The 19,308-nt window shown below is 35.6% G+C and overlaps 1 protein-coding gene and 1 long non-coding RNA gene across 2 annotated transcripts; both read left to right on the top strand.

Annotated features, from left to right (window-relative positions):
- The first annotated feature begins 163 nt into the window (after nucleotides 1-163).
- LOC137925305 (uncharacterized) lies at nucleotides 164-2,210 on the top strand. The gene is made up of 3 exons (XR_011107663.1): nucleotides 164-285; nucleotides 1,825-1,876; nucleotides 2,173-2,210. It is a non-coding gene; the product is annotated as an uncharacterized lncRNA (long non-coding RNA).
- A 251-nt stretch (nucleotides 2,211-2,461) lies between these two features.
- Nucleotides 2,462-18,263, top strand: LOC137925118 (vinculin-like). Its single transcript, XM_068768500.1, has 15 exons — nucleotides 2,462-2,634; nucleotides 4,610-4,712; nucleotides 5,631-5,740; nucleotides 6,557-6,684; nucleotides 6,808-6,950; nucleotides 9,086-9,151; nucleotides 11,043-11,154; nucleotides 12,572-12,656; nucleotides 12,968-13,133; nucleotides 13,289-13,375; nucleotides 14,139-14,259; nucleotides 15,283-15,395; nucleotides 17,377-17,467; nucleotides 17,610-17,674; nucleotides 18,077-18,263. Exons 1-15 carry the CDS (start codon nucleotides 2,462-2,464, stop codon nucleotides 18,173-18,175), a joined length of 1,662 nt encoding a protein of 553 aa, XP_068624601.1. The 3' UTR covers nucleotides 18,176-18,263.
- Nucleotides 18,264-19,308: the final 1,045 nt, after the last annotated feature.

Raw genomic sequence — 19,308 nt, 5'->3', positions numbered from 1 at the left:
GTAATTATTTGCTATTTTTGTTTATTACAGCCTTCAAAAGGAGTAGTCACAGTCATATATGTTCGAGTCAAGACGTTTTGACTCATAATCTGACTTTGACCTCTGATATGAGAAAGAAATATATATATATATTTAAATTTCGAATATTTCCAGAGAGCTTCTTAACAAGACAGTGGCGCTGGTGAAAGATGTTGATAACTCCAAGAGCACCGTGATCTCCTGGTCTGACTTCGGTAGAAGAGCAGACTTGCTTCAAGCCATTGATACCCTGATAGAGAATATCAAGTAAGGCATTGTTTACACTTAAACTTAGTAATGTCTTACAAAGAGTAAAAGCACTTTATTTCGAAAGGTACATGTTATGGTAATTTGTATGGGATTATACGGGATACATTCTCAGGTGATAAAGTAAAAAAAAACCAAATACAGTAATACCCCGCTTTACGTGAGGGATACGTTCCAAAAAAAATCGCGTTAACTGAAATTCGCGTAAAACAAGGTTTATGATTAAACACAGTCAAAAATTATTACAAAAAAATACAAATCATTTTAATCAATAACTTTAATTCTAGGAACACTTTATGCAACACATACTCTTATTTTTTACGGAAAAATACATCTATTGTCTTTTGGGTAACGTTTTGTTTACGTTCTTGTAAAATACGTTCATAACACCCAGCACTGTTTTTAATTGTTTGACAGATGGTCAAGACACCATAGAGAAGTTGATGACTACATTATATTTATTTGCACTCTTTCGCGTAATTCGAGGCATTTGAGCGCGAAATTTGCAATTCGCGTTATAGTGAAACCGCGTATAACGGGGGCGCGTAAAGCGGGGTATTACTGTATATATCATTTTTATTAATTATCGTAAAGCTTAAACAATGGCTTGAATAATTTTGTGATTTTCTCTTGCTTGGCAGTTTTGTTCTTTCAATTCTGACACGCAGCAGTTGCAATAGCAATTTGCATCCTAAACATAAGACTTCGTTCCAGACAGAGTAATGTTCATAAATAAATCGTAAAGTTCATTTGCCATTCTTAAACCTTCATAAAGACTAACTTCCTTCTCAAATTAAATGTCACGTTTGCAGTGCTTGTTGAAACCTCTTCTATAAGGGTTGTGAGTTTAACATTTTAACCTAACTTGTTTATTAGTCCATTTGACGGTATTTACAAAGGATATTGGGTTGGATGCCTGTTGGAATTCTTTTATTATTGTACTTATTACATACGCTAATAATTTTTTTTAACCGCGAATGTACATTTATCTTAATATATATAAATCTCGTGTCACAATGTTTATACTCAATGGACTTCTAAACCACTTAACCGATTATAATAAAATTCGCACACCATGTGCTGTTCGATATAACTTGAGAGATAGGATAGTTTAAATCTCAAATTATAGTCGCAATTTTAATTTATTGCTAATTATTGTCTGTTATTATTTGACAGTCACAATTATCTGTTAACTCCAAATGATTCTAACAGATGTCGATACCTTTCGACTGGGTTGAGTAAGTAATCAATAGATGGCGCTGCTATGGTAAATCTACGAACGTGTCATATAAGCTACATTTTAACAGCATAATTACCACGTGTTGTTGACGCTATAAAATTAATTAAATTTATTTTGTAGTGAACGAAATACCGTATAATTCAATTATTTCCACTTTTTAAATTTTCACAGCAACGCGTGGCTGGGTCAGCTAGTATATATATATATATATATATATATATATATATATGGGCCCATCGTTGGAAAACGCTGATATATAATTTAAGGCACTTGTTTACTACTTAACTATATCTTCACAGGGAGTATGGACATCGTATGGGATTATTGGAGGCCGTACAAGTGACTGAAGAGGTGATTATACATATTTATATACTTTGTTGAAATACTCTCGGTGTTGTCTAAGTGTGACGTCAGCTTTACTGACATCATCAGTGATTTTGGTGATTAAAATAAACTTGAATTAAATGGTATCCTTAGAAATAATTTTATTTCTTTTAGTTCATGTCTTAACAAATTACAAAAATCATTTATAGCAAAAGCTATACGTATGTACAAGTCGACAAACAATTTCAGATCTGCCATTGGAGAGATTTATAATCGATATTTCTTTAAATCTGTATTATTAAATATTGAATTACGTTTTTCAGGAACCGGAGTTGCAGAGAAAGAGCAACATTGAGACGCAGTAAGTAAATTGGCTGATCAAAGCCTTAAAGTATTATGGTGAATACCACAAACATCGTTGATAGCGTAGGAGGTCCACACAAGGTGAAAAGACCACTTATTACATCAGGTACCTGCCAGTATGTGCCGTCAAAATCGGTGCAGCCATTTTAGAAATTAGCCGGAACAAATAAACTAAAAAACTTACTATACATATATACACACACACCCACACATATATATATGTGGGTGTATATATATATGTTCATATCCATGAAACTAAAGAGCGGTTATTTATTATACTCGTGGAGGATAATAGCTTCCTGTAAGACCAAGAAGGCAAAGGAACTGGGTCGGCAGAAATTAGATCCCACTCGGAGATCACGCCATCAGGCGCTCCGGAGAATGATGTTCCTCTACCAGAAACAGGGAAATCAGAGACGCGAGTATTAAGAGTGGGGGCCCTTAACACCCATTACCTTCAGTGACTCTGAAAACGATTGATGTGGTCTTGAACCTCTGAGATAGCACCGCGAGGGTTTTGGGGATAGCATGGACTATGCATACCCAGGGACGGGTTATCTAAAATAGCATAGCACGACGAAAGTTTGAAGTTTTTAGTTTTGAATATCGCGGTCACTCTCATCGCGCATAGAATCACATTTGCATGATAAGTCCAAAAAAAGGGGTGCTCCAGCGAACTTCAATAATTAAGAAAAGGACCAATATTTAGCCACTTCCGCACATGCTGTGGTAGTCGTGCAACAAAGTGCACCGCCCGCCAGCCCGCTGATAAATGCGTATGCGGCAAATAATGCAATTACACAACTGCCACCGTCAAATCACTCAACACGTGTTTCACCCCTCCACGGAGCATCTTCAGGAGTTATGTTACACCGATTAGTGTCAAACACAGAGAACTTCAATAATGTTGATGATATTTAATTTTCGATTGGGATTAGTAATATCAATTTGATTCACCTCGTTTTCAGTCGATAGATGCCCAATGCAAGGCATAGTTCTCCCCAAAGACCGCCACGATGATCGTTCGATTCCTGCGCTGCTTGCTTTTAGCTTAACTATGTTGTTGGTCCACTAAGAAGCGAGCCTATGTTGTATCAAGTCTACTTTTTTTTTTTTTTTTTTTTTTTATGACCCCCGCTATTGGGGGCCTCTCGTACCCCTATCTAGTTTGGGACAGGGTCTTTTGTATCAATATAATTTTTCACATTTCTTATTATTTTCTTTCTCTTCTTTCTTTCCTTATAATGTCATTTCTTTCATTCTATTTTCTATCTTTCATTCCACAATTCATCTTTCTTTCTCATTCGCCCTATTCAGCTTTCATTCTTCCCTCTTTTCTTATTAATTACATTTTTATCTTTTTATTTACATTTGGATTTCTTATTTTATAATTATTTTTTATTTATCACAGTCTTATTTCTTAATTTTTTCCCATTTTATTGTCGCTTTGTTACTTACTTATGTTTGTCTTTTATTTATTTCTATTGTTCTTTTAACTATTTCTTTGCAGAGGGTTATGAAATCTTGCTGGTATTCTCCGCCTATCAGGGAGGCTATTGACTCCTCCCTGATTTGAACCCCAGACCGGCACTCGAAGCCGAACCGGAGTCCCCCGAATGCGGGACACTGGGCCACAAGGTGGATCACGGTCTGGTCCACGCCCGGTTCACAGAAGCACGAGGGGTCCTCCTTGAGCTTGAACCTATGAAGGTACTCAGAGAACCCCCCGTGCCCCGTGAAGAGCTGGGCCGAGACCGCGTCCACCTCGATGCTGCGGAGCACGCGGTAGGCTGAGACGGCGTCCGGGAAAAACATCCTCGTTACCGAAGCCGTCGTTCCTTCCACATACCTCCTGTTCCATTCGTCGAGCGACTCCAGTCTCAGTTGCCGCTTGACGAATGAAACAGGGCATCTCTCGTACTCTGGTCGTCTTTTACTCTTCAGGGCCGCTTCCTTGGCCAGCTGGTCCGCCCTCTCGTTCCCCTCCATCCCCGCGTGCGCTTTCACCCAGAACAACCTTACATCCTTCCCTTTCTCTCTCGCTTTCATTACATTCTCCTTCACTCTTAACGCTAAGGGATGGAGGGTGTCCGATCTTGCGACAGTTTCGAGAGCGGACCGCGAGTCGCTCAGTACGGCACAGACTTGCGCCGACTCGCCGGCCGCGTACCCTGTTGATCAAGTCTACTTACATTTCTTTATATACTGTCTGTATTTTTGTCTGTCTATTCTCATACTATATACTTGCCTGATAGAAGGTGACCATGTGGTCGAAGCCGAAGCATGCAGACTCATTTGAAAAAAATTGTACTTTTTCTTTCAATTTTAATAATTAATATATCAAGTATGTAAAACCAAATATATAAGTGTATATATAAATGTGCGTGTGCGTTACAGATTGGACTTGGCAAAGAAATGGCTGCGTCAATCTTCAGCTACCAGTGATGACAAATCGTTGGGTATGCAAGGAATTAGCGAAGTTGTGGAAATCGCCAAAGAGGTAAAACAGTCTTTTCTAATGTTACCGAAAGTGTTGTACTACGCCTTAGGTGCAAGCACGGCGAGACGGGCGGGGAGTGGGAGTGTTATTAGCTAGCCATTGTTTATTATAGTATAGCTACATCTAGATGAGATTTTGGGAGAACTAAATGTTATTGCTGAATTAAAGTACAGTGACATCTAGAAGAGATTATGGGAGCTAGGAGAACTTAAAATTGTTAATTAAGAATTATTGTACAGTGACATCTAGAGGAGATCTTGGGAGAACTAAATATTATTTTAACATCATATATATACATTTAAAAATTTACCATCCTTTTCTTTTTTATATGATCAGTGCGTTTCTTATAGGCTGCAAGTCTTAAGTCTTGTTTCCAAATTACCAACATGGTTGTAGATATTATCTTCATCTCCTGAGATCTAATCTTTTGTTTTCGAACGAGACTTCTTCGAATTCTTTCCCTTACTGCTTTGATCGCCTATTCGAACTTTACGTGGACAACCAGATCTTTTTCTGTCACAAACATCTTTATTGTACCTATCAATAGCCCAGTATACAAACATTTGACTAATTCCAAGCGTGTAAAGGTTTAAAAGATTTGTATTTAGGATCATACCTACTTCATGTAATGCAATCGCAGCGGATTGGTTCTCTTTATCACTCCACTCCACTTTAATATCACGAAATATTTTACAATATATTGGCGCGAAAATAAACAACACAATGAATGATTTTATAAAATTGCAGATTTCAAATTTAAAAGTAAGGCTTTTTTATTTTAATAATAACAGTGTTTATGGCCAGACTAAGCGTAGAAAGAATACGGCTCGTTTGGTAACTCAAATGCCAGGGAGAAACAAGGCTTCGAGGGTGTGTGTTTACTTTAATTTAATATTAATTTTAATTTGCCTTAAACAGATGACAAAAGACATGGGCGATGTGGAAAAAGAAGAAATGAAGCAAGTTATCAGTGAAATAGAAAATCTTAAAAAGGAGTGCTCTATCAAATACAACAAAGAAAAATCCAGGTAAATATATAATTATATATATTTTTATTCTGTGCGGTGTCCCTTTAGTCTACGTTTATGCGAGGAAATTACTAGCGCTATCTCATATACATATGTATGTATGTATGTATGTGTATGTATTTAGGTTCTTTCTTTAAATTAGGACATGAATTCTAATATTACATTTAAAAGGCCAGGACGAAGGAGTTAAACTCATGTCGAGTTCATTTTAGAATTGACCTCCCTGTAGCGTGGTCCCAGCGTTGGGAAACGCTGATATATAATTTAAGGCACTTGTTTACTATTTATATCTATATATATATATGTATATATATATAATTATAAATATTTAAATACGTAACCATAATGTGTACATGTTTTTACATTATTTTACCCCAAACTAAAGCCACCACTTATGGAAAAATTGGTGTATTTTATACAAAGAATAAAAATAATTATCAAAAGAAGCAAATAATACTTGTTGTAGCAGCTCCTAATAGATACCGGACTGTTTGTATTTCGTGCGACAGAGATAACGCTCTACGAAGCCGAAATTAGCCGATCGTCTCTTTTCAGAGGTCGATGGGAAATATTTATCGTAAGGTACTGTAGTATATATATATACAACTGCCCGCCATGTACTGTATTTGTTTGTATGTACACCCTAAACAGCACTCTACTTTATGCCTCCCATCTCCATTCGAAGGTCATCTGGTAGAGATCGCTTCGAGCGATAAGACCGCCTCTTGTACCTCTGTATAAATTGTTTCTTTTTTAAGTTATTATCTATGATGTACAATAAAGTGTAGATAAAATAAGTTAAAAAATTCTCTTCAGTCTTCTATTGGAGCGTTTGCAAGAACTGAGGAAGATGATGGAACGCGTGGTCGTCACTCGAGTCGTGGAAGACTTCCTGAATGAGGACACAGCTCTGGATGAACTGGAACTTGTTGATGTTGAAAAAGGTATTTTTACATTTCTCCTTTTCATATAAACCATATATTTCATATATTATATTACCTATGTAGGCTTTAATCTAGATCATCAATTTCTACAATAAACAAGTTCTATTTACAATTTAAATACAGATGAAGCCAAACGCAAGTATCTTCTAGAACAGAAGATAGCTGAGCTTCTCGATCACATGAGCCGGATGACTCGCACAGCTCGTATGGCGGCTGACACTGGTCTCCCACACGTGGGCAACGAATTGAAACAATGCAGCCAGCAGGTACTGTTAATTCAGCAATTAATTCATCGTTCCAGGTCAAAAACGACCACAGCAAGGTATAGACCTCCCCCAAAGATATATATATATTTCTTTTCATGAGGCCTCCGCTATTGGGACCTCTCCTTCCACCCCTATTTTGTTAGGAACATGGTTTTTTATTTCTTAACAATTTTTTCACATAATTTTTTTTTCGTCCTCGTCTTCCATAGTTCACAATATCTTTTTTTTTCTTCTTTCTATCATTCCATAATTCCATCTACCTTTCATCCATTCTCAAACACTTCAGTTGTATTTTCTATTGCAGCTTTATTTAGTTTATTTATTTTTCTCATGTACATCAATTTGTTTCACAGATTTTTACATTTTTTATTTTAATTTCAATGAATCTATCTTAATAATATTAAATATATAATAAGACTTACAATATTTTATGTTTAACTATGTTTTATTCCTATTAATTACGTATTGTGCAACTTTCCTAAAGAATTTGAGGAAAGGATATACGAGTATATTGGCGATGTACTATAATCGCCACGCTTTGGCGATTGCAGTGTGGTATTATGGTACGCAGAAGATACTACTGCTCATCTTCTAGAAATTTGTTGGTGAACCGGCAATCCTATATAACTAATGCACAAACTGTGAATCATACAAGCTTGTATCCTGGGACTCGAATCCCAGACCTACGTTCGCAAGTCCTCTATCACTGAGCTACCATCGCTAACATGGGCAATTCTTTAAAAATCTTCATAATAATTTAAAGTAATTACATAAATTAACATATATAATGTACAAAAATATTGTAAATATCAGGGGTGGTCAATCCACTGTTTGCGAGTCATATGCAGCTTTTCGAATTCGTGATTATAAATGTCTCCGATATTATTTTATTTATTTTTGTCATACAGAGTAGGCTTTTAAGCTATTTTAAATGAATTGATCAATATAAAAAAAATCATATGAAAAAGTATATAGTCCGGGAAAGGAAATTTTAATTTATAATATAGTTCATACTACACATACATATGTTATACATGTATATTAAAATTACATCTCTCCTTCAAAATAATTTGTTTGATAAAACGCGCTTTTACCAACACTTTTTTTCAGTACTCGTAATAGACGGAATAGTCTTTACCGGTACAGCCTTCAAATACTTCTTTTTAATCTCCTAAATCAGTGATTCCCAAAGTGGTCTATATCGACCCCTAGAGGTACAACCTGCAAGGGGTCTACGTCAGCGAAAAAAAATTAGGGGTCCATGAAATGAAAATGGGGGTCCACGATAGTGGATCTCATCACATACACTGATAGTACCTATTTACTTACATCATACTATCTTGTAATATCAAAACATTTACATTATTTATAAAAGTACCTATGAAGTAAAAAATTATTAATATGTTACGTATATTTTACATAACAGATACAAAATTTTATTTTGAGTAGTTTTAATTTAAATTCAATTAATAAATGTATAAATTAACATGTGTTTTTATTTAAGTTTTTAACACTGAACTTCACTACAGGTAGAAATTTACAGGAAATCAATATCAGGTAAGTAGGGGTCTGCCCAACAAGGAAAAGCATGGCAAGGGGTCTACGACATAAAAAAGTTTGGGGAACTCTGTTCTAAATCATGTCTAACGGATCTCCGCATTGGCATTTTGATTTTAAAATGCCAGAAGTTACGGAGTCATAACAGGCGAATACGGTGGGAACGATATCAGTCGAGTTGTGACATCGACCAATTGAGACTTGACGCATTTAAGACCCAAAACATCCTTTAAAATGCTATCAATCTAGTAAAAGAAATTTAACCTGCTTTCCTAATGCCCGGGAGTATTTAACCCTTAGTAGCCTGATTTACGAAAGTTATTTTTTTTATATTACTGTGTTTGCTTGAGGGTCTAGATGAAGAGAAATTTTTTTTTTAATTTCGTTGGAAAGAATATTATACAACAGTAAAATATGTACAGCCAACCTATAAAAAAAACTAATAGTAATGTGAACATTCGGTTTAAAAGATTAGTATCAAAATTGAAACTCTAGGTTGTTAAGGGTTAAATGAAGATTTGAACTTACTTTTTAATCACAGAAGTATGTTAATGTATTAACATGATTGTGATGTTCAGGTGGAACTCCTGGCGCCATCTTTAGTTAAGGCAACACAAGACAGAATAAATTCACCGTATCATCAGGTAAGCATAAATGTTTATTTTGCATGTGTCAATCCGGTTTTTATTTAAATATTTTTTATTTAATTTTCAATTTCATTTCTGTTTGTATTCCCTTTTTTCTTTTTTATTTGCTCTTCCTTTTTAATGTACATTTACATATAAGACTATTTAGATGTATGGTTAAAAAACAATAATGCGTTGTTCTGAAAACAGAAAAATGACATTATTACGTAACAACAAGTTATTACGTAAATTGTCGATTCCTTTAAAAAGTTTATTCTGCTATCACTGACATGCTTAAATACCAACTGTTTTATCGACCGGCCACTAAAGGTTTTAATATGTCACAGAGACAATGTTGCTATTATAAATAGTAGATGTAATTGTAATGCACTAATAGTTCACAGACCTTTCAGCTCCGTGAACTCAGTACCGATGAAGCTGTAAAAGCCTTAGGGATTACAGCATTAACATCAACAGAGAAAAAGCAAAAAATGCGCTAATTACACAAATAATTAGGTAAATAATGTATTAGATTTTAACAGGGGTGCAATTCAAAACTGTACTCGATACAAGTTTAACCCTTACGCTTTAATATTAAATAAAATACATTTAAAAAACTTTTAAGTTAAACGGTTTTGATACTCATATTGTGGTGGTTGTGAAAAAATATGTACCTAGTCCGCCATATTGGAACGGCGTCCATCTTGAATTTTAAATTTTGACATAATCATCGTGTTTTACTAGTGTAGCCCTTTCATTTGATATTAAAGGGGTTAAGGAAAAATATGTAATCCGCCATTTTGTATCGGCGGCCATCTTAGATTTATAATGTTATTGATTTTATTATATTGTATTGTCGTCTAAATTAAATGTGTGTACCAAATTTCAGAACAATCTGACAACGGGAAGGTGCTTAAATTTAAATTTTTAATTTTGACCCAAATATACAAATTCCGTACGGGTCGAATTAAATAAAACCGTTTAAAATATAAATGCTACATAGGGAGCGTAAGAGTTTTAGAAAGGTTTAAAAAATACTTATAAGTTGTAAACATAATGTTTTGTATATGTATGCTTTGTAATGGTTATATAACGATGCCATGATAAAATCAAAACCTTCATAGTAAATATAGATTAAAAAAAATTGTTGATGTTATCCCTACTATGAATTTCGCTCCTATTGTAGTGGTTTTATAATATTGTGGACCTTTCGTACAACCTCTGTCTTGGTTTCACAGGGGCAGATTTTTCTTAACGATTTATTCAAATTAATTTTTTATTTTCTCTCTCTTATTTCTTTGGTAAGAAAAGGACCAATATTTAGCCACTTCCACACATGCAGTGGTAGTCGTGCAACAAAGTGCACCGCCCGCCAGCCCTCTGATAAATGCGTATACGGCAAACAATGCGAATCACACAACCGCCACCGCCAAATAACTCAACACGTGTTTAACCCCTCCACGGGGCATCTACAGGAGTTATGTTATACCGATTAGTGCCTGATTCCATTAAATATATTATTTCTTTCTTAATATCTCTCATCCATTCTTCTTTTATCCGTCACATTGTCTAGTACTCCTTCTCTTTTACCATTCATATCTTGTATCTTATCCTTTACTGTTTTTTTTGATTGTTCTTTTATTATTTTCAATTTAAATAATCTTTTATATTTATTGTTTTAATTTAGGTTTCATATCATAGAATTATCATTTAGTTATTTTATCATATTTGCATTCTATAGTCTTTCATTGTTTTGCTTATCACCTTCAGGCAGTAATAAAGTAAGGTCTTGTGGATTTCGTTGCATACTCCAACTATAGCTTGGAAGTTTTCAAGAGTGAATGACATAGGTCAAATTTTTCTTTGAAATTACTTCACAGTAATTGCTAATAAAACTTTACTTCTATAGGAAATAATTGACAAGTATAAATCGCTGATAGCGGAATACGCGGAATCGATGTCCAAAGTTCGAATCCTGTGCGACCGCTCCGTGGACCCGGTCGACTTTGTCCAAGCTGCAGGTGAGCCTTTACATTTATAGTTCCAACAAAACGGTGATATACGAAGTAAGAAAAGGACCAATATATAGCTACTTCCGCTATGCAGCAGTAGTCGTGCAACAAAGTGCACCGCCCGCCAGCCCGTTAATAAATTTGCATGCGGCAAACAATGCGAATTACACAACTACCACCGTTAAATCACTCAACACGTGTTTCACCCCTCCACGGGGCATCTTCAGGAGTTATGTTACACCGATTAGTGCCAAACACAGAGTGATATACGGTGATATATGAAACCACGAATCTAACTGGATAATTTAAAAAAATGACTTAATCTTTCAACCTAATCTTGCATTTTTAAACCAATAGATTTATTTTTGTGTACGTATATTATAGAGAAGTATTTTGCCTGAAAAAAATAATTAATTAAAAAAATTTACAGATCCGAAAATCTATAAAGACCAATATCCAGCTGTGGACTTTCTACAACTGAAATTATGTAAACTATCATTATGTAAATGAAAATAATCTGTCTATAAAAATACTTCATATGAAATCATTTGATTTTTTCAAACATAAGGTTTATTTATTAATTAAGATTTGTTTATAACCATAGAAACAATTATTTTTGTTGTATTCCGTTATAGGTGACCCGATATTAAAAATTTTCTATAAACAACATTGCAAAAAGACAATATCGAATCTAAAAAATAATGAAGAGAATAATGATCGCACGTAAGAGGAGACATCTGGCTTTCGACTTTAGACACCAAGAGAGCTCTTAATTTGAAAATGTTTCCTCCGGCGCGCTACCTTCAAGGCTATGTACTTAAAATACTCAAAATTAAAAGGTTGTTGGTTAAGACGAATAGTACAACCTTATGCCGTGGTCTAAAGAGCCTCCAACCTGGTCAAACACAGTCAAGTTCACGGAAAGTCATTGAATATAGGCAGCGCGAGATCGGTCGTTATAATCTTTGGCGAAAGCCTATGCCTTGCATTGGAGGGTGTTTCGGCTGATGATGTAATGATGATGTATTTGTATTTACTTAGTTTCCAAATAAATTAATGCTTTTAAGGAGCAATATCCAGGACCAAGAACAACTCCATGGTGAGGTGCAAAAGAGGAGGCTGTCTTATGCATGAACAGTCTTCCGAGCTGGTGATGGCTTCCTGTAGGGAAAACATAGCCAAAGTTTAATCTTGTTTGACGATTCAAAAGTTTCTGCAATAGCCTATTCGAATAAAGAATATTTTGATTCTGGATTTGATGATGAGAGTGCTCTGGGGTCTTGACCGCTTGACAACATCAGCTAAACGGGGAAGGCATGCCTTGCAGTGGGTGTCTATCAGCTGAGGTGATGTTGATGGTGGTTATATTATACAATTTTTAACACTAATATAAAATATAAAATTCTATCACCATGTTTAATTCCAGGAGAGACGATGCAGCGAATGCGGGAGGAGTCTAATGCACAAGATGATCCTCTCAAATCCGTGCACACATCTAACGTCATCACCAGGTATTGTTTTGTTGATTTGTAATGTGTTATTTTTAGATCATGTTCTACTGATCACTTGTATGGTGGTGATATCGATACAATTTTTGTGCTGCAAAAGTGCCCCTTGTACAATCTATAATCTCTCTAGATTAAAGATTGCACAAGGGGCACTATGCATAGCTTGTATATGTCGATAACTATAAAAATTTTCTATATCTTTATTCAAAATTTGACGTATTTCTCTTTTGTTTTAAATTCATTAAAAATGTTTTAATGCAAACTGTAAAGTCCGTGTGTTTACGGTATTATAAATAAGACATTTATTACAACAGGTTGGGGTTGCGAGTAGTCGATGTAGGTATGAGTTCTGTTGGAGCTAAACAGGATCCAGAAGTGAAGCGGACGCTGAAGCAGGCACAGCGGAGGCTGCAGTCAGCAGTTCCAGGTGCCGGAACCAGGAGTAGCCAGCTGTCGAGCTACAAGGATGTCGTGGCTGAGGTATGAATTTAATACAAGAATTTACAACGAACCTTGATATTTTCCATATACACTACACATAGGAAAGTCCGATCTTGTTATCGGATAGGTAATTATTATTGTTATTAATACGTAGTTATAAATTTATAGCATTTTGTTCTTTATTGTCTTTAAAGGTTTTACGAACCACGAGCGATGTTGAATCAGCTTTGTCTGGAGAGAATATCTTCCAGAAGAAACTGGATCCAAATCAGCCTATATTTGTAAGTATTGTATAAGCATTGTTACTTCTTAAAGATAATATGTACCTTATTTTTAATACGTATTGTTGCGTGGTAAAATAGAACTCAAATTAAAATGCAATATGTACCTAAAAGATGTGTTTATTCATAAGGTAACGAAGAGATACGGATGTATATTGCCTTATTTCAATTTCCAGTAAAATGCCGACTCTTTTATCGCTTCCTGTCGCCATCTATCGGCGACACACGAAGTTACAAGTTTATGATTTTAACGCCATCTTGTATTAACTTTTATAAACATGATACGTATTTATATGTAAATATATATAAATTCGTATCATGTTTCATGTCACATCGCTCATAATCGATAGCCGTTGGGGCTGACGACTTCGAGCTAGTGGACGCGGCGTGGGTCGCATACTCCGGGACGGGCTATCGAAAAATAGCACGGCGCGAGGGAAGACCGCGTGGCGATCCCTGACCGGGAGATACCGCGGTCCCCCGTTTAGCGCAGAAGGCGACAACCGGGGGGGGGGGGGGGTTAGTGGGTAGGAATCCCACATACCCCTGTCGTACCCCCAGAGGCAGGGCATCTTGAATACCGGAAAATTTCCCCCACCGAAACAAAAAAAAAAACGCGGCGTGGGAAGGCTCCCCACTAAGTGGACCGATATAGACAGGGTTCTGGGATGTTTTGCAGTGGGCCTCCATCGGCTGAAAAGAAGAAGAATATTTATAATTTGTATGTAAATGTATTGAAATATATTTGTCTGTGAAATTTCAGGCCGCAGCGTTGGACCTTCACGCGGCGGTTCGGGAGTGGTCGGCACGAGACAACGAGATTGTTGCTGCGGCCAAAAGAACAGCTGTACTGATGGCTAAGTTGTCTGACTACATGAACCACGGTATGCGGACAGTTCTCAAGATATGATCTCTTTTCAACTTTATATTGCTAGCCTTTTAACGCCATCTAGTAGGAAAACGCAACTTCCTCCAGTGCTTTTAGACAGTGAAGTTATATAGAATGATTGCAGGTTTGAAATAATATATGGTACATCCTTTCCTATAATTTTTGATTTTAAAAATAATGAAAAGCTTTGCCTAAAAATTTCTGATTGTAGAAAGTAAAAAATATTTCTGTTTTATCTCTGCAGACTTTGTACTAACAAAAGCTCTTCACCTGTCGCATTGCATTAGAAAAAAATAATTAATTAAAAACCTTCTTGTATCTATTTTTATGAGTATTTCTATTTTTATCTATTATAAACATAAATTTCCGATGTCAAATAAGGGCATTAGGCCATAACTACCTTTTGTCCGGTGTAGGAGAAGTCACTCTGTTGTTGTACTGTTTTTCAGTTAATTCACTATAATTAATGACAAATGAGCTAAAAATTCATCTTCAGGTCTATCTATAGACTCCCAAGGAATAGGCCCCCCATTTTTTTATGGCCCCCGCTATTGGAGGCCTCTCGTACCCCTAATTAGTTGGGATCAGGGTCTTTGCTTACAAATAAGTTTTTCGGATTTTTCATCTTTATTCTTCACTCACTGTCATACTTCTCAATTTCTTTTATTCTTACCTTATTTCCATCACAATATCTTTCATTTTGTTCTTTCATTCCTTTTTGCTTTCATCGCCTTCCTTCCATCATCTTATTATTCTTAGGCAGCTAGGTACACTTTTTTTTAAATTTTGCTATTTACATATTCTATTTTTTTTTCCTATTAAAATCCTACGATGACCGGTCTTAGATATAATAAACCTCTTTAAAGTTTTCACATCAATAACCAACCATCCTGTTATTTTTGTAACAACTACTTGTGGTATAAGCTTATGGTGTCAAAGAGTCAAGACCATCTGTAAAATCTGTTTGGTAAAATATCAAAATTATATTCTTATTCCATTACCTGACGACATGTTTCAGATAAGAAAGGAGAGGTGATTGCAACTTCGAAGGCAATCGTAAAGGCTTCCAATGAGGTTGCGGCGCTGGCGAGGAAGTTGGCGCTTGAATGCTCTGATGTCAGGATTAGAACTGTAAGTTATAATTAACATTATCATCATCACCCTCTCCAGATCCCCCCCCATAAAGTCATAATAAGGCTTTATCGCTTCAGCACATAGATGCCCATATTACGGCATAAGTCTCCCTTAAAGATATCTAGGGGAGATATACCTTAATCGCCACGTCGGCGATAGCAGTGTGGTATTATGATACCCAGAGGATGCTGCTGCCCATACTTTGGAAACTCGTTTGGAAACTCTTGAGCAGTGGCAATCCTACATAATTATTGCAAAAAGTGTGAATTATATAAGATTGTATCCCGGGAATCGAACACGCGACCTACGATATTCAGCTAATGTACACATGTTGAGGACAACGCCATCTAGTTGCGTCGTTTGCAACAGTATCCAGCTTCATCGATACCAATTTTTTGAATTAGCGCCATCTAGTGAATTTTCTGTTATGTTATACACCAGAGGTGGCCAAGCTCATTGATAGTACGAGTCGTTTTTCAAAATTTTTGTATTTTAACGCGAGTTGTAATTAAATGCGTTTTAAATACGTTAGGCGTGATAAAATATTACAAATTACATATTAATTTAACATGTTTATTAAATTTTTATAATACTTTTTTAAAATTGATGAATAATTGGTGAAAGCACTTTTTAGTAAATCATTCGACACTGGTTTGTTAATACTGCCCGGTGCTTGATTTTTGCGACATTTTTTTTTTAAATATAATGCGACAAAAATTAAAAGGGAGCACGGGTACATTTATCAAGACCCACAAATAATCCTCCAAAGTGCCGTTTGTGACTCGCGTTTTGCCTGTTGGCCGTCCCTATTATATATGTTATGCGGTGTGCGAAAGCTACTTATATATGGCTATATATATATATATATATATATATATGTTATATGTATGCGTACATGTTATACGTATGTGGACTTTATGATCAAAAGTCCCAGACTTTTTTTAATTAATTACATTTTAAAATGAAAACTTTCTTCGCAAATTCTCTATTATATCAAACATAATTTTCCTTTCTCTTCATATACCATTATTCTGGAATGTTCCGTATTATTGTAAAAATGAGGCCAGTTACCTAAAGGCGGGCACTCTTTCTCACTTTCTTCTTTTACTGTTTCTTTGGGAAAACTCTTTACTGCCAATCGTATAGATTCTTTTAGATACCCTAAATTATCATGGCGTTGATTGCAAGCCTTACTCTCTAAAACTGACCATAAATCATAATCCAGTGGATTAAGATCAGGAATAGATGACGACCAGTCTTCATCTCTAATGAAGTTTGGAGCATTCGTTTTTAACTAAGATTGAGTGGATCGAGCTTTATGACCTGGCGCCAAATCTTGCTTAAGACCATTCTTGGTTTTTGAAAATGGCTTAACTACCTTTTCAAGAATGATATTTTGATACACGTATATCTGATACCTTCTTCATTAAAAATATGGCTCAGTCAACCCTTCATAGCTGACACACCACCAAACCACCACTTAAGTCTTATAATGCCCACGCTATAACCTTTTGACTAATTAGAAAGCTTCTTAGGAGCTTTCAGTGATCATTTTGTTTGTTAAAATAGCATCTCTCCTGTAAACAAAATTTTTCTGTGATCTCCCTGTTTGTGAAGCGTAAGTAGTAGTTTTGATTTTACCATCCTTCTCTTTTTAAAATTATCAGTTAAGAAATGACCAGGGCGTCTCTCTGCTGCAAGTCCCAAGTCATATTTTAAAATACGCGACATGGTTGTAGATACTGTCTTCATTGTACCCATAAATGTCCTGGTATACAAGCATTTGACTAACACCAAGCGTATGTAGGTTTTTAACAATTATATTTGGCGCCATACCTACTTCGTGCAATACATCAGCAGATTCTGTTCTGGCCCCACTACATTTTAATATCACAAAATATTTTAATATCTATCATATAAAAATGAATAATTCCAAATTCAAAAGTAATACACTTTTTTAGTTTAAAATCTGTTACAGAATCTTCTTCAAGTTTGTGAGAGAATACCGACTATTAGTGGCCAGCTCAAGATGTTGACGACCGTGAAAGGATCCTCTCTTGGACATCAAGGTACTCACCTAACCTCTTCCAGAATTAAAAAAAAAACCCTCAATTCATTCAGCTCTGATATTTGAGAAGATAAACTAATTATTTCGTAATTGCATAAATAAAAGAGTGGATTTTATTGAAAATACTTCATATTTGTTTGCAGATAACAAAGAAGACCAGGAAGCCATGAACATGCTGGTGGGGAACGCACAGAACTTGATGCAGAGCGTAAGTTGTATCTTCTTTTTAGCTGATGGACCACAAGAAAATAAGGCTTCATAATAAATGGTCACTCATGTAATATCGGACGATACCTTTGCATTCTCTACGAATGAACCTCAAAATATGGTTTCCAAAATCACAGCACATAGCACAATTAACTTTATGGTTCTAAATTTGGAGGAAATATATATTACTTCTCGATTTTTAGCTGAGTTAAACGAAAAATATTTGTAAATAACGCGTTATATGGGTTCACGTGAGCGTGTTATACGAGAAATTTCAACTCGTTTGACTACATCAACATCATTTGAGATAGATAGATATAGTCTTCCCTCATTGTATTACTATATAGTTAAACGAATCTACCGTGTTATAAGGGTGATTACTAATTATTCTTATGTATTCCAGATCCAGGAGGTGGTGAACGCTGCAGCAGGTGCTTCTGTCAAAATCATGTCCCAGCGTGGACCAAGAATGCGCTGGGTACGGAAAAATTATAATTATTAACCGACATATATTTATATTCCACATTCAAATTGTAAGTTTTGTAAATGGAATAGAAAAATAAGTGTAATGCATTTAGTTACTTTTTCAATAAAATATCTCGCTTAGAACTGTTTTTTTTTATATCGCCCTGTATTTTGGCATTTATTGCCTTTATTGAGAATATGCAAAGAACGAACGTCATATTAAATTTTAATATACGTGTGTCCCATAAATCAGCGTTAGGGTCTATTCATTTGAACTCTATTAATAGTGGATAAAAACTCAGAAAGTCGGTCAGTATTTATTTATAACGAAATTTATTTATTAATTTCATATTAAATCAATAAATTAAGTTATTAATCTTGAATATATCAGATACATTTTTAAAATTGAAACGCGACTGGCCAGTTACTTGCGGTACAATAACTAAAGAGATTTGTTTATAAAATGTGAATTCTTTATTTATTCTTTCAAATCAATTTACTTTTAAGGTAATCCCCGTCTAATTAAAGGCACTTTTGCCAACGCTTTTTCCATATTTAATGGAATCAGGCGTTACCTCGCGGAAGTCCATCTTAAGTAAGAAAAGGACCAATATATAGCCACTTCCGCACATGCAGTGGTAGTCGTGCAATAAAGTGCACCGCCCACCAGCCCACTGGTAAATGCGTATGCGGCAAACAATGCAAATCACACAACTGCCACCGCCAAATTACTCAACGCGTGTTTCACCCCTCCACGGGGCATCTTCATGAGTTATGTTACACCGATTATGTGCGATGTGTTTGGCACTGTGTTTATTGTACGACTACCACAGCATGTGCGGGAGTGGCTAAATATTGGTCCTTTCTTCCTAACGCTTTTTCAAATCCTAGAAACAGTCGAAATGGTTTTTTTTCCGGTATAGCCTTCAAGATCTTTACGATTTTTATCTCCTCAATCCCGTCAAAACTGCGTCCACGCATTGGCATTTTGAGTTTGTTGAACCAGAAGTCACAGTGCCAAATCAGGCGAACACGGTGGTAGCGGATCAGTTGAGTTTTTTGCAATAAAGAACCAAGGCAATATGACATACTTCAAAACGGTTTTGGCTGAACTAAATGGTGTTTCAATTTTTGATAGGCACTTGGCAAATGTTAGAAATAGTCCTAACA

This window comes from Battus philenor, unplaced genomic scaffold (genome assembly GCF_028537555.1).
Source record: "Battus philenor isolate CCGP_79_NKW_IND1 unplaced genomic scaffold, ilBatPhil1.0.hap1 SCAF_26, whole genome shotgun sequence".
NCBI lineage: Eukaryota > Metazoa > Arthropoda > Insecta > Lepidoptera > Papilionidae > Battus > Battus philenor.
The sequence above is the reverse complement of the archived record's forward strand: the minus strand, read 5'-3'. Positions and strand labels throughout refer to the sequence as shown.

Coding starts and splice junctions, on each gene's coding strand:
- LOC137925118 (XM_068768500.1), top strand. CDS start 2,462: ATGAAACTAAAGAGCGGTTATTTATTATACTCGTGGAGGATAATAGCT. Junction 4,713..5,630: donor TTGTGGAAATCGCCAAAGAG/GTAAAACAGTCT, acceptor TGCCTTAAACAG/ATGACAAAAGACATGGGCGA. Junction 17,468..17,609: donor ATCCTCTCTTGGACATCAAG/GTACTCACCTAA, acceptor ATTTGTTTGCAG/ATAACAAAGAAGACCAGGAA.